A 15,710-nucleotide genomic window follows, 5' to 3' on the forward strand; every position below is an offset into this window, starting at 1 on the left:
GTCAGATATCTGCTGGTTGGTTTCAGTCCACCTCTCTGTCTCTTTGTTGATGCACTTTGTGTTTGTCACCTGTTGTCATGAGTTTACAGACTGTTCTCTCTCCCTCATTCAATAATCAACCTGTTTTTCTTTCTCTTCTTCTTTTCAGGCTTCATTGTTCCTGCAGTTTGGACTCTGGATCTCTGTCAGTGTGTCTAACTGCTGTGAAATCTCTCCCATCAGAGCGCTGACTGACAGACCTTCTGTAACACTGACACCTGCTGCTGACTGGCAGCACTACAGCTCACACTGGGTTTCTGGGTTTCAGTGACTGCAGACGAAGGAAGAATGACTCTTTGACCTCATCTGGACTTTAACAGGTGAGAACTCTGACAGGTAACATGACACACCTTTGATGAAGAAACTACAACGTGAACTTGTGGATGAGAGCAGTGATAAACTGAATGAACACTATTTTAAGTTCTGAATATTCATGAATTAACTCACTAGTTATTCTATGAAATGTGACTTTCTCAACAAAATGAGTCTTTTCATGTTTTGTCCAATTTAATTTACTGATGTTAATCTGAGCTGACTTTACTGCTGAGAGATGAGGGAGTGTCAGGTTCTGCTGTGTGTTTTATCACTCTTACCACCACATCATCTCCCAACATGTAAAAGTCACATTACAGTTTTATGTGAGAGAGCCGTGTTGTAATGTTGCTTTACAGCTTTATTGTCCAGCCGAGGCCTGAAAATAAACATTATTAGACTATAAATGTGTTCAGGCTGCAAACTCACCATTATGTTCAGTCTGGGTGTCCACAGGGGCGTCATGTGACACAAGAGCACAGGGCGCTTCCCAGCTTTGAACACTTGACCAAAACAGGCTTCACCGTCCGACAACCACACAAACACTCACTGGCTGCACCTGATTGGACGAATGCCACTCGTGAGCCGTGTATATTTAAAACTGGACCAACATGGTGTCTCGTTTGGAAACTTTCTCTTATATTATGAAAATAGCTCAGTGAAATTTCTGCAGAATTATCTGAAGACATTTTAGGCAAGAAGGAAGCCATGCATGTCACTGTCATGTTGACGTAGCTAGCACACTGATCTGATACTAACAGGTGGAGTTAAAACACGGCAGACCTCTGATTGGTCAGTCCGTACAACCAGGGTCGTCTCATCGTCTGATCTCTGATGTAGAATATTTTTTATCAGCAGTCTTTCGCAAACAAAGCTTGTTTCTGTGTTGTAATCATCAACATGTGCTCGCTGTGCGTAGGCAGAGTGTGGTCAGAAAAGAGAGAGAGTCAGAAAAGAGACGATGACTGCGAGCAGAGCAGAGAATAAAAAGGTTAGCAGTTTGTGTCCGTTGTCAGTGCAGGTCGCAGTGTGTCCGATAATAAATGCAGCAGCTTCTCAAGAGTTAAGACCGGTCTTCACTGATGTTTCCCAGCTGCTGGAAGCCTGGCTGCTTTTCCTTCAGGTGATAACACTGCCTGTCTTTAGCAGGAAGCCATGATGACACCAGAGGACATTTTCAACACTCTGGAGGATCTAAAATCCAAAGAATTCAAGGTTTTCAAATGGCATCTGAAGCAGTCTGACATCCTGGAAGGCTACCAAGGCATCAAACAGTCCAAGCTGGAGAGTGAAGAAATACAGGACACAGTGGATCTGATGGTGAACACCTTCACATTTGATGGAGCTCTGAAGGTGACCAAGAAGATTTTAGAGAAGATAAAGAGGAATGACCTGGTGCAGAGTCTGTCAGCCAACAGCTCAGGACCAGAAGGTCAGTCACATTTTTTTATTTTAATATCATTTTCAGACGAAGAGAGTCGACGACACAATACTTGTAAAGGAACAGGCCTCTCAGTACAGAAGCTCATTGTTTTCAGCAAAGAAAAACAAAGAGGCTGATTTCATAATTAGGAGAAAAGGTTGAAGCATCAATAATTGTTATTGGAGAGGATGGAGGTTTGATGGTTCACATAAATAAACATTGTTTAACTGAGCAGAGATTCATTTTAATGGTGCAACAGAGCTCTGCCTAATTTAAAATCTGGATCAACTCATTTTAAACCTAGTTTTACTGAACTCAGATTAGATCTGATCTTAGATTAAATGAATCCTTGCTGGTGCAACCAGCCATAATCTCTGTCTTCACCTCTCTCTCAGTGTCAGTGAGTGTCAGTGATGTTGGAGAGACTTCAGAGAACAGAGAACCTTCTTCCTCTCAGAGTGAAGGTGAAGCTGCTGTTTTCTCTGGTATGTATGGAAGCCCCGAAAGACAAAGTTTAGTTTTTGGTGTAACCAACCAACAGATAAACTTGTGTCTGTGCGTCTAACAGGTGTCGCTCTGAAACAAACAGTTTGTGGAAAGACGTTCAGAAATGATTCTGCAGTTTGTGTCTGTATCACCTAATGTGAGCTTGTGAAAACAATGCATGAATACAAATACACGGGTAAACAAGTAAATAATGTGACATATAAAAACTCCTAGAAACTTCTCCCTCAGTTCTCAGGTTCAGGTCCTGGTAGTCGTCCTGCTAACTTCATGGTCAGCTCTCCTTTGAATGATGAGCTTTCATGTCAAAGGTTTAACATGTGGACATAATATGTCTCTTTGAAAATGGAAGATACCCCGTGCACAGCAGTGCTGCTCTTCTGGGTGCAGCCAGTACAGGACAAATCACAGCAGATCAAATAATCAATATTCCTGCTAACACCAGGACACAGGATTGACACGATCTAATCAGATTCATGGTCTGATCGGAGCAAATCTGATGTTTTTAATGTAACTGTTAATAAAATAGTGTCAAACTTATCCTGGTGTGAGCAGGAATATTGATTCTGTTGATAAGATGTCTCTTCGTCCGTCCAGCCCGGTCTCTTTACTCGCCCTCTCAGGGCATGAGGGACATTTTTCAGGACTGGGTTCACTGGCCAATCAGAACCAAGCAAGCCTTGTCAGTTTTCATGAGTGAAAGAAGACATACTGCCTCTCTGTGGTTTAAGTTTTCCCTTTTCAACTGGACAAACATGTACCTCCTCTGCAGGTCTGAACCCAGCAGACACGCTTCACAGTCCAGTGTACGTCACATCCAGTACAAACTTCTTTAATCTTTTGAGGCTGTGGTGTTCAGGTTGTTTTTAGTAAGGCAGAATTTCCTCACCATTTGTATGTCTTAGTATTGGATTGCATCACATTGGAAGGTGTTATGTAGTTTTTCATCATCATCTTAAGATGAATTACAGTCAGTGTTGGGGAGCAACCAAGCTACTAGCATGGCTATTTATTTATGATTTTCAAAATAATGTAGCTTCAACAACTGGCCTGACCCAGCGGCTTCACCAGACTTTATTTGTTGTTAATCTTTCAGGTCAATCTGCTCCAACAAAGTAGAATCTTAACATAGTTCAGACATCGACAAAAGGAAAGTGAGTTGTGGTTCCTAATTATTTTGTCTATTTTCTAACAGCTGAAACTCAAGTGGGAAGCACAACAGTCACAGCACAGACTGGAAGTGTCATCTACGCACCTCATTTGACTGGTGTCAACATTGGAGGAAACATTATCACCAATGTCTTCACAGCAGGTAAATGTTCCCCCTGAATTAATAAGTCAAGTTAAAGCCTTTTATACTTGATTTTTGTGCTTGAAATGTAACCACCAAAATGCCTTTAAATATTTAGCATTTTTCAAAAGATGTTGTATGTTTCTGTTTCAGTCCAACCTCCCAACAGAACAGATGAGACCACTGATGTTTCTACCAAAACCAAAGGTACTCGACTGTTTACACACATAAAAACATACAACATACCTGTTTATTAAACAGGTATGTCACAGCCAAATGATAAAAAAGTTCACCATATTTCTACTATTAAAACATGACTAGATTCAGATATTATGAACACAGTATATTATGGAGACGACACACTTAAAGCTGAACTAGGCTGTATCATGGCTCATGGTGCTCAAAGCGCCAAACAAAGTTAATTTGCCAACTGATCCGTCACGCAGAAGCTTGTCTCTGCTCTTGGACGATAGGCTCGTGTTTGTGACATCACAGATGATGATAGCCAGCTAAGTTAGCTTACTTAGCTAAAACCACGAGTAGATGCACGGATGCACATAGTTCTTACATGAAACTGCTCACAACAAAGTCTGTGGATTATTTTGAGTAACTGGGTCATGATTTCTGGAAAGACAGCAGACATCTCTGAGGCCAATATGTCGGCAACTCACACTAAAACAATCTAGACGTATAACAAACATGACAGGTCAGAGGAACAAATATTAGTTTTGAGTCGGGGTTAACTGTCCCTTTAAGTCTTAAGTTAAATCTGTTTGAGTTTGAAAGTTTAGCACACATCTGCACACATATATACAGATGTTTCTCCTTTCATACGACCTGTTTGCTGCTGCGTTACCACGGTGAAGCCGCAGTGGTAAAAGGGGGAGCTGCTCTTGATAACTGTCGCCGCTACATGGCAGCAGAGTGTGTAAATCTTGATGACAGTGTTGGGATTGATTGTAGGGCAGGTGTGGTTATTAGAAATTAATAATTATTGATACTAATTGTTAAAATTAAATTGATCAAAATTAAATAAAAAATAATAATCAAATTGTCAAAACAGGCCACCGCCCTGGAATCAGGGACCAATAACCAGACCAAAAACAGTCTCAAAGAAGGGAAGGAAATGAATCCGAGCACTGACCATCACAACCAGCAATTATCACAAAACATATGCACAAAATAATCACAGAAAACTGCTCTGTACAATATAACATAATTTATTAATGTAAGCAAATTGATCAAATCAATAATACTCTGGTTTAGATAGATAGATAGATAGATAGATAGATAGATAGATAGATAGATAGATAGATAGATAGATAGATAGATAGATAGATAGATAGATAGATAGAATTATTTATCCTAGAGGGGAAATTAATAGATCATCATAGCATAACATAATAATAATAAATAAATAAATAAAAATTACATAAATAAACATTGTTTAACTGAGCAGAGATTCATTTTAATGGTGCAACAGAGCTCTGCCTAATTTAAAATCTGGATCAACTCATTTTAAACCTAGTTTTACTGAACTCAGATTAGAGCTAATCTTAGATTAAATGAATCCTTGTTGGTGCAACCAGCCATAATCTCTGTCTTCACCTCTCTCTCAGTGTCAGTGAGTGTCGGTGATGTTGGAGAGACTTCAGAGAACAGAGGACCTTCTTCCTCTCAGAGTGAAGGTAAAGCTGCTGTATTCTCTGGTATGTATGGAAGCCCCGAAAGACAAAGTTTAGTTTTTAGTTTGGAAAAGTTAAAAGTTAGTAAGACTGACTGCATTATAACTGAGTGAAAGCAGAGACAGGAGTACTTGATGAGCTTTAGTTGAAGCAGTATCAGAGTATCTGCAGCTCTGAAAGACATTGCATATAAAGCATTTAATTCAGTTTCTTCAAAAAGACCCTAGAAGCTATTTAAAAGTCTTAAAATCCATCTACACAGGTCTTGAATATTTTTTCCTTGGGTAGTGTAGACTGTAACATCAGTTTTTAGATTATTTTGTATGTGGTTGTGAGCTGTCAGGAGGATTTAAAACTATAGTGGGACTGTTGTGACAGTGGATTGAGCTGCAGGAGGCAGTTAACCATCAGATCTGCATCAAACTCCGTCTCTACTGCAGCTACAGCAGCCAGGAAGCTCATCAGCTCAAAATAGTGATTGAAATTTACATTTCAGTCTGTGTCGTATTGTAAAGGTGCAAAACATCACAAAAATGTCAGAGTAGGAAAAGTTGGTGAATCCACAACAAGAAAATGTGACGACTCAGTGAATACAGTATATGATAAATTACATTCAGAATGTGACTGAAACTCAAGAAAGGGAAGAGATGAAACATCAGATCTGTGTGTAGTGATGAGGAGACTGTAACCTTCCTCACATTAATACATCAAACACAAATATTATATCTTCATCATGTTTTCACGTGGTTTTCTATCGTTTGCATGCTCCTCTTCTCCAGTGGTTTATTGGCACCATAGAGGAGAATTTGGGGCCAACTCCTAATATTCTTATAGAAGTATGGTGTCATAGTTGCAGGTGGTCATTTGTAATTTTTGATTGGCTGCTATTCTTCAGAGGGCGGGTCTTACGTAGTATGAGCAGGCCGGAGGTCAGACAGCAGAGATGGAGTCGAGTGTAGAGAAAGAAGAGATCAGAGTGCAACTCTTTTCATGGAGGCCATGATGGACACTGAATAATAACCATTATTTCTGAAGCAGTTTTTTTAGCTTGTGCTTGTGTCTGTTTGTCAGACTGAATGAACTGAAACTGACTGTCAGCTCAGTGCATGGTTTTCAACTGAGAGGTGGGGTTTACCCGACCATGAAGTCAAAGTGGTTGATAACTGTGAGGACTGAGTGGAGTGACAGTGGAAAGCTGGCTGAGCTCATCTGTGGTTCAGATAAGGCCTGCATCCTTTTTTTGTTGAGTGGAAACCAAAGAAACCAGATCAATAATGGCCTGTATGGAGCCACCAGGCTCAGTTATAATAAAAACCAGTACTACCAGTCTTTATTGGTTTAAATGATATTGGTATTTAAACATCATCAAGTGATTCCCCAAAACAAGAGAGTAAAAGAAATTAAGAATGAACACTTCTGGACCTGCAAGAGAGCGTGAGTCTACATATCTATATAGACAGAAGGAGAATATTAAAGCTGATGCTACAGGACTTCTTTGTGACATTTCAACCAGAAGCCGACAGCAACACCAACAGCTGCTCAGTGGTAACCAGTCCAGGGCTGTGGTTGTACTGACCAGCTCCCTGTCGGATGGATTTATATGTTGTTGGGTTACCTGAGAGAATGATGTGATCAAATACTATTGTTAAGATATCTTACTGTAACACAATTACAAATATACTGCTAGAATAGTTTCCATAGACATCTTGCTCCAACTGTAATTTCAAAATCCTGCATTTCAGTTGTTTTTTGTTTCTATTTGTCACTCAGATGAGATCGTTCCAGTACCAGAGCCACAACCCATCTCATATTACCAAGATGTGCTTCAGTCAAACCTCAAGGATATGTTTAATTGTGCACAAGAGGGGTTAGCACAGAAGAAGGATGAGCAACCTCTGGTTGATATCTACACGGAGCTGTACGTCACAGCTGGGGGTGACGTAAACATCAACAAACAGCATGAGGTCATTCAGATGGAGGTGAAGCCAACAACAGAGGAATCAATTCAACCCAGTGACATGTTCAAACCCCCCTCTGGAAAAGAAAGATCCATAAGAACAGTTCTGACCAATGGAATCGCAGGAATTGGCAAAACATTTCTTGTCCAGAAGTTTGTGTTGGACTGGACTAACAAAGAAAACAATCAAGATGTGCATCTCTTATTCCCCTTTACCTTCCGCCAGCTGAACTTAAGGAAGGGTGAAAAGTTAAGTCTGACCAAGCTGATCCATAAATGTATCAGAGAGACCAAAGACATCAAGGAAGAGGCTCTGAATCACATCTTTACAGCTCTGCAGTCATCAGGAAACACCAACTATGACAAAAGTAAATTCAAACTAGTGTTTGTTTTGGATGGACTGGATGAGAGCCGCCTCCAACTGAACTGTTCGACTGATGAAATCCAGGACACAGACTTTGATGTGACACAGTCCACCTCAGTGGATGTGCTGATGTCAAACCTCATCAAGAGAAATCTGCTTCCCTCTGCTCGCCTCTGGATAACCACACGACCTGCAGCAGCCAATCAGATTCATTCCGATTTGGTTGACATGGTGACAGAGGTCAGAGGGTTCACTGACCCGCAGAAGGGGGAGTACTTCAGGAAGAGATTCAGAGATGAGGAGCAGGCCAGCAGAATCATCTCCCACATCAAGACATCACGAAGCCTCCACATCATGTGCCACATCCCAGTCTTCTGCTGGATCACTGCTACAGTTCTGGAGGATGTGTTGAAGACCAGAGAGGGAGGAGAGCTGCCCAAGACCCTGACTGAGATGTATGCAGAGTTCCTGGTGTTTCAAATTCATCAGACAAAGAAGAAATATGGCCCAAAAAAGTATGACCAAAAAAAGTGCATTCGGTACATTAAGTCATTAGCAAAACTGGCTTTCCACCAGCTGGAAAAGGGCAACCTGATCTTCTATGAAAGAGATCTTAAAGAGAGTGGCATTGATGTCAGAGGAGCCTCAGTGTTCTCAGGAGTGTTCACAGAGATCTTTAAAGAGGAACGTGGGAGGAAGAATGATGAAGTCAAGATGTTTAGCTTCGTCCATCTCAGTGTTCAGGAGTTTTTGGCAGCTTTGTATGTAGAGATGTCACTCATTAACAAAAACAAGAATGTGATGTCAGAGCTAGCTCAAACTATTGGCGAACATGTGAGAATGTTTTTCAGCAAAAAGTCTGTGACAGAGGTCCACAGGTTTGCTATTGACGAGGCCTTACAGAGTCCAAACGGACACCTGGACTTGTTCCTCCGCTTCCTCCTGGGTCTTTCACTGCAGACCAGTCAGACTCTCCCTCAAGGCCTCCTGAAAAAGAAGAGAAGCTCACAGACCAATCAGGAAACAGTGAAGTACATCAAGGAGAAGATCAGTGAGAATCTGTCTCCAGAGAGAAGCATCAATCTGTTCCATTGTCTGAATGAACTGAATGATGGTTCTCTAGTGGAGGAGATCCAACAGTACCTGACATCAGGAAGTCTCTCCACAGATGAACTGTCTCCTGCTCAGTGGTCAGCTCTGGTCTTCATCTTACTGTCATCAGAAGAAGATCTGGACGTGTTTGACCTGAAGAAATACTCTGCTTCAGAGGAGGCTCTTCTGAGGCTGCTGCCAGTGGTCAGAGCCTCCAACAAAGCTCTGTAAGTGAACAGATCCCTGATAGTTACTGTATGTAGTGTCAACACTTAAAAGTCTTCTTGATTTTAATTTATTGATCAATTGAAAAACTTGCATTGTTTCATTAGTTTCATTGTACATCTGCACATTAATGCAGCCATGAAAGAAAAAAATCTGTCGCACTTTAGTTATTTTAAAGGTGGGTGAGTCATTCTGGAGAAGGATTTTTGATATTTCAACAAATAGCCAAACAAATTCACTGATGCACGTTGCCAAGGCAAGGCTGCTAACAACTGGGCTAGCTTGCATAGAAGTGGATTTCGCTTTGACATAGCTGAAGCAAAAACAAATTATAAATAAAAAATATTGAAGCACACAGTTACGGCATCCTAAAGACAACAGAGTCAAAACGAAAACATTTGCTGAGATTGTTCTTGCAAAACTAGAGTGACTGCAGACTCAATATTTTGTATTTTTAAGGGTGTCACGATTTTACATCAATAACCGACCAGAATGAGCCTAATTAATTTCACAGTCGAAATCAATATGCAGTATCAACAAAATAGTCTGTTCAGTATTTCATTTGAGATTGGGACAACACGACACCATTTGTTTCGAGCAGCATGAGAGCTAACAGAGGTAACAGTTGACGGAGCTAAAAGCTTCCAGTGGAGCTAAACACACACAGCAGTACTGAGAGTTCAGAGGAACATTAAGTGGTAAACACTGAACTGCAGTTTAATGTGCCAACACAACATGTTTACATAAAATGAATGTACTGAAGGATTTTAGCCGAGTACTGTTTGGAGGTAAAAGTACCTTGAGTTTGGAGTTACAGGCAATTTACATCAGTGTACATTTTATCAATCTTCTGACAGAGGTGAAAGTAACCTGGTACAAGCAGTGACCAGGTGGTGGAGCAGTAGCTTCAGAACAAAGACCTCAAAGACTGAGACAAGTGAGAATGAGACAGACTTCTTCCCAAAATCTCTCTCTGTTACTAAATTCTGTGTCCTATGTTACTTTTTCTTAATTCTCTTTTAACAGTGTTTAGATAACTTCTTACTTTGTTTTAAACCTTTTTCTGTCTTTAAATCTATGTAAGGTAAATATAATTATTTATTTCCTCAGCATTTTAATGGTGGTTTTATTATGTCACTATTAACTAACAACTATAGATGACAACAAGGTAAAGAAACCTTTTGATCAGTGTCTCATTTTCTCCAGTACACACTTGCAATATCTTGGCAAACCCAAAGATAAGATGAATGTCCATAGACAAGTAATTTAATCTGACACACAAACACAAACATGACATGGACAGCGAGTTGAACGTGAGGATATAATCACTGAAACTGATAGAAGTAGAACTTCTCACAACTGTGTAATGAAAAACACTAAACATGTCTAAACATCTATTGATCACCCGAGACGCTCGATTGTACGACTCATCAACACAATAACAGTTTCTACAGCAATGTGATGTATTTTGTATTGTGGATGACAGAAACAGTATCACAAACTCTCTTTCAGGCTGAGTGGCTGTAATCTGTCAGAGAGAAGCTGTGAAGCTCTGTCCTCAGTTCTCAGCTCCCAGTCCTCTAGTCTGAGAGAGCTGGACCTGAATAACAACGACCTGCAGGATTCAGGAGTGAAGCCGCTGTCTGTTGGACTGAAGAATCCACACTGTAAACTGGAGACTCTCAGGTCAGGATTATAAAAGACATGTACTGAGTGAACATAACTGTTCCTTTATGTTGTCATTGGTCTCCTGTCATTTTACCAGTTCTCTTTGAAGACACTGCTCTGAAACTGAGTGTATCAAAATACAGTTGGAAGTTAAATCAAACAGATAGAAAAGTCTTCACATGTCCTCTACATTTCTTCTTCAGGCTGAGTGGCTGTAATCTGTCAGAGAGAACCTGTGAAGCTCTGTCCTCAGCTCTCAGCTCCCAGTCCTCTAGTCTGAGACATCTGGACCTGAATAACAACAACCTGCAGGATTCAGGAGTGAACCTGTTGTCTGTTGGACTGAAGAGTCCACACTGTAAACTGGAGACTCTCAGGTCAGGATTAAAAAAGACATGTACAGAGTGAACCATAACTGTTCCTTTATGTTGTCATTGGTCTTCTGTCATTTTAGAAGTTCTCTTTGAAGACACTGCTCTGAAACTGAGTGTATCAAAATACAGTTGGAAGTTAAATCAAACAGATAGAAAAGTCTTCACATGTCCTCTGCATTTCTTCTTCAGGCTGAGTGGCTGTAATCTGTCAGAGAGAACCTGTGAAGCTCTGTCCTCAGCTCTCAGCTCCCAGTCCTCTAGTCTGAGACATCTGGACCTGAATAACAACAACCTGCAGGATTCAGGAGTGAACCTGTTGTCTGTTGGACTGAAGAGTCCACACTGTAAACTGGAGACTCTCAGGTCAGGATTAAAAAAGACATGTACAGAGTGAACCATAACTGTTCCTTTATGTTGTCATTGGTCTTCTGTCATTTTAGAAGTTCTCTTTGAAGACACTGCTCTGAAACTGAGTGTATCAAAATACAGTTGGAAGTTAAATCAAACAGATAGAAAAGTCTTCACATGTCCTCTACATTTCTTCTTCAGGCTGAGTGGCTGTAATCTGTCAGAGAGAACCTGTGAAGCTCTGTCCTCAGCTCTCAGCTCCCAGTCCTCTAGTCTGAGACATCTGGACCTGAATAACAACAACCTGCAGGATTCAGGAGTGAACCTGTTGTCTGTTGGACTGAAGAGTCCACACTGTAAACTGGAGACTCTCAGGTCAGGATTAAAAAAGACATGTACAGAGTGAACCATAACTGTTCCTTTATGTTGTCATTGGTCTTCTGTCATTTTAGAAGTTCTCTTTGAAGACACTGCTCTGAAACTGAGTGTATCAAAATACAGTTGGAAGTTAAATCAAACAGATAGAAAAGTCTTCACATGTCCTCTACATTTCTTCTTCAGGCTGAGTGGCTGTAATCTGTCAGAGAGAACCTGTGAAGCTCTGTCCTCAGCTCTCAGCTCCCAGTCCTCTAGTCTGAGACATCTGGACCTGAATAACAACAACCTGCAGGATTCAGGAGTGAACCTGTTGTCTGTTGGACTGAAGAGTCCACACTGTAAACTGGAGACTCTCAGGTCTGACTTCAGTTTCTGTGAAATGACCACTCAAATGTTGCTTGGCATCTGTTTAAAATGTGCTTAAAATACTGTATATCAAACATTGTAGGAGTTTTGGACATTGTGTATTATTCGTAAAGGTATACAATGCCCTTCGGAGGTTCAATAATTTATGTTAATGTACAGTAAAGTTATATTCATCAATCACCATGTCAGCTCTAATCCGTGTTGAATCAATCAGTTGATGAATTGAATTGTTGTATCTTACAGCCCTGTTTTGGTGTTGTTTTTTTGTTTTTTTCCACAACTTTACTGTTGGATTCAGTCTTGCTGCTCTCATCAGCACAGAGCTTTTCCAGTGCAGCTGGCTGTACTTTCATTTTTCTGTCACATCACGTCTGCTATCAATTTTATTTACAAAGCCCCAAATCATTTTCACATTGCTTCAGTGGGCTTTACAATATGTACAGTGATCGACATCCTCTGTCATTTGACCCTCGACTGTGAGGCAAACTTCCCATATTTTAAAAAAAACTTTTAACAGGGAAAAAAACACCAGGAAGAGGAGGATCCTTCTCCCAGGACCAACAGACAGGAAGTAGATGTAGTGTGCAGAGAAAAACAAAATCACAGTTCACAGATTTAATTCACAGAATGTCTGTCTCTATACATTCATAAATATACATTGTCCTGTGTGTGTGTGTGTCCAGGCTGTCAGGCTGTCTGATCACAGAGGAAGGCTGTACTTCTCTGGCCTCAGCTCTGAGATCCAACCCCTCCCATCTGAGAGAGCTGGACCTGAGCTACAATCATCCAGGAGACTCAGGAGTGAAGCTGCTGTCGGCTGGACTCAAGGATCCAGGCTGGAGACTAGAGACTCTCAGGTATGAACAGACAACAAGAGCTCACATACTGTTTCACACTGACAAGCTGAGGACTGTTGGTTCACAGTCTGAACCAGCAGCACAGTGATGCTGATAACAGTGAAGACAGCACCAGGCTGGACACACTGGCTATGTGAGCAGCATGTGTGGCAAAATGGTGTGAGTCGTGCTTCTCACTCAAGCGAGGCTGCAGCGATGCGTCATGTAGAGATTCGGAGTCTCGCCTATTTTTATCACAACACGCGTGGTTCTCTACAAAAACACACCTAAAAAAGACCTGTAGACAGTCATATGGACATCATGCCATCGTTTCACTACAGTTGTCATGTCTGTATCTGTAGAATATGTCACAGACAACAGGTGATGGGCAATCATTTTCCTGTGCCCTCTTTTTCTTTCTCTCCCTCCTTCCCTGTCTTTGCCCCTCTCACTTTCTTACTCTTTCAGCGGGGTAAAGGAAAATCACGTCATCATATTTATTGATAATCACCAAAGTTAAACTCCATGTAAACAGATAGGGCAGGCAGGAGCTGCACTGCAGCAGCAACACAGCCTGTGTGATCACAAACAACCGAGTGAGGAGCAGCAGCTCAGCCACGCAGTACTCAGGCACCCAGTGTGGACAGTGTGTAGCTGATGTGCTGAGAGTCCCTGTCCACCCTGAGACGTAGACCCGGACAATAATTTCTTCAACTCCGTCAGTAATAACTGCTGCTATTACACAGAGGAGCAATATGGCCACATTGATAAGGATAGAAAACTCTCAGTATACACATCAATGATAGAAGTCTCTATGCAAACTTCACACACATCAAGGAATACTTAAGACAATTTACACATCCATTCAACGTCATTGCAATATCGGAAACATGGATCAATACAGAGAAAGGTGTGGACTTTGAACTGGAGGGCTATGAATTTTATGCATATAGTTGGAAAAAACAAAGGTGGGGGAGGAGTAGCTTTCTATGTGGACAACAATTTGAACTTCAGGGTGTCGGAAAACATGTCTGACTGTTGATAATGTACTGGAGTGCATAAGGATAGAAATATATATGGACAAACACAAAAGTGCACTAATTAGCTGTGTATATAGGACACCAGGGTCCAATATTGAACTGTTCAAAGACTGGATGGAGAAAATGTTTATAAAGAAAATCATAAAACTTTAACAGTGATCTCCTTAACCCTAATAATCACAAAATGGCAAACGATTTTATCAATACAATAATACAGTATGAATTTATATCCAACAATCACCAGACCCACCAGAATAACTTCCCACTGTGCCACTCTTAGTGATAATATTTTTTACAAATGATATTTCAAATAAAACAATTAGTGGAATATTACTTAGTGACATCAGTGACCATCTTCCTGTGTTTATAATATATGACACTAACTACATAACTCATCATCAGACAAAGAAAAGACAGTGTACATAAGAGTGAAATCAGAAGAATCACTAAATATATTTAAGAAGGATTTGTTGGCACAGAACTGGGATATTGTATATAATGATGGCGATGTGAATAGGGCATATGATTCATTTTTGAAAACATTTAAAGAGTTATATGACAACAATTGTCCTGTAAGATCAATCAAGAAGAAATCAAAGTATAAGGATCATCCATGGATTACAAAGGGAATACAAAATGCCTGTAAAAAGAAAAACAGACTTTACAAAGAATTCATGAGACGGAGAACTAAGGAGGCAGAAATTAAACATAAAACATATAAAATAAGCTAATTAATATTATAAGGATCAGCAGAAGAGATTATTATAGTAAACTACTGAATGAACTATGGAACATACTAAATAAGGTGATAAAGAACAGACCAAGACAGGACAGTCATCCGAAATATTTTTATGTGATGACAAAGAAAATTATAACATGACTGATGTTGTCAAACAATTCAATGAATTCTTTGTTAATGTGGGACCTGATGTAGCGGACAAAGTTCCTGATCAAGTAACTCCTGATGGATGGAAGGACAATTTTATTGGTAGGAACCTAAGTTCAGTGTTTATTACAGCAGTACATTATGATAAATAATTTACACAATGCTTTTTCCTGAATATTGTCGTCACGTTTGGTGCAGGAAGAAACGGTGAAAACGGCTTCGCTCGCAGGCAGAAAGTGCTTGCAAGCAAAAAACTTGACACTCCCTTTCCTGTTGTCCAAAAAATGCACCACATCAACCAATCAAAAAATGGCATTTTGTTGCTAAGGAAGAGGAAGTGACGGTGGCGAAAGAGAGACAGAGATACAGAGGAGCTAGCGATAGCAAGTTTTGAGATTTGAGAGATTTGTGACTTGTAGCATGTTTGGAGTGTATATTTAGTGTGTAATGTAGTGTGTTTAGTGTGTAGTGAAGTCGTTTTTTTGTTTTGTGTGTCAAAACAATGAGGCGACTACTGAATGTGGAGGAGGCAGTGCAGCTCTTCTTTGAGCTGGAAGGAGCTGGGTGAGATGCAGAGCCTGAGGCATTGCCTGCATTTTAATGTAAAGAGTTGTATATAACTTTGTAAACTAGTCCTTCCATATCTCACCTACTGTGCCGAGATCTGGGGCAATAACTACAGAAGCAGGTTACACTCACTGGTCATACTTCAGAAGAGAGCAACACGATACATTCATAAAGCTGGATATCAGGATCACACTAACTCACTATTCCTACAGTCAAAACTACTAAAAGTCAAAGACCAAGTGGCATTTCAAACGGCACAAGTAATATTTAGGGCAACACATCATCTATTATTGGAAAAACTTCAAAAACTATTCACGGAAAGGGAAGGGGGTTATAATTTAAGGGGAAAATATAA

General features: G+C 40.4%; 1 protein-coding gene across 1 annotated transcript in view; it reads left to right on the top strand.

The window, feature by feature from the left end:
- Positions 1–1,506: 1,506 nt before the first annotated feature.
- The window catches only part of LOC141015323 (NACHT, LRR and PYD domains-containing protein 3-like), a 17,114-nt gene continuing 2,910 nt past the window's right edge, over positions 1,507–15,710 (top strand). Inside the window, exons 1-8 of the mRNA XM_073489370.1 lie at positions 1,507–1,783; positions 2,176–2,249; positions 7,030–8,894; positions 10,405–10,578; positions 10,764–10,937; positions 11,124–11,297; positions 11,484–11,657; positions 12,710–12,883. Of these exons, the coding sequence (XP_073345471.1) occupies positions 1,507–1,783; positions 2,176–2,249; positions 7,030–8,894; positions 10,405–10,578; positions 10,764–10,937; positions 11,124–11,297; positions 11,484–11,657; positions 12,710–12,883 (3,086 nt within the window). The remainder of the gene's footprint in view (positions 1,784–2,175; positions 2,250–7,029; positions 8,895–10,404; positions 10,579–10,763; positions 10,938–11,123; positions 11,298–11,483; positions 11,658–12,709; positions 12,884–15,710) is intronic.

This window comes from Pagrus major, chromosome 1 (assembly GCF_040436345.1).
Source record: "Pagrus major chromosome 1, Pma_NU_1.0".
NCBI lineage: Eukaryota > Metazoa > Chordata > Actinopteri > Spariformes > Sparidae > Pagrus > Pagrus major.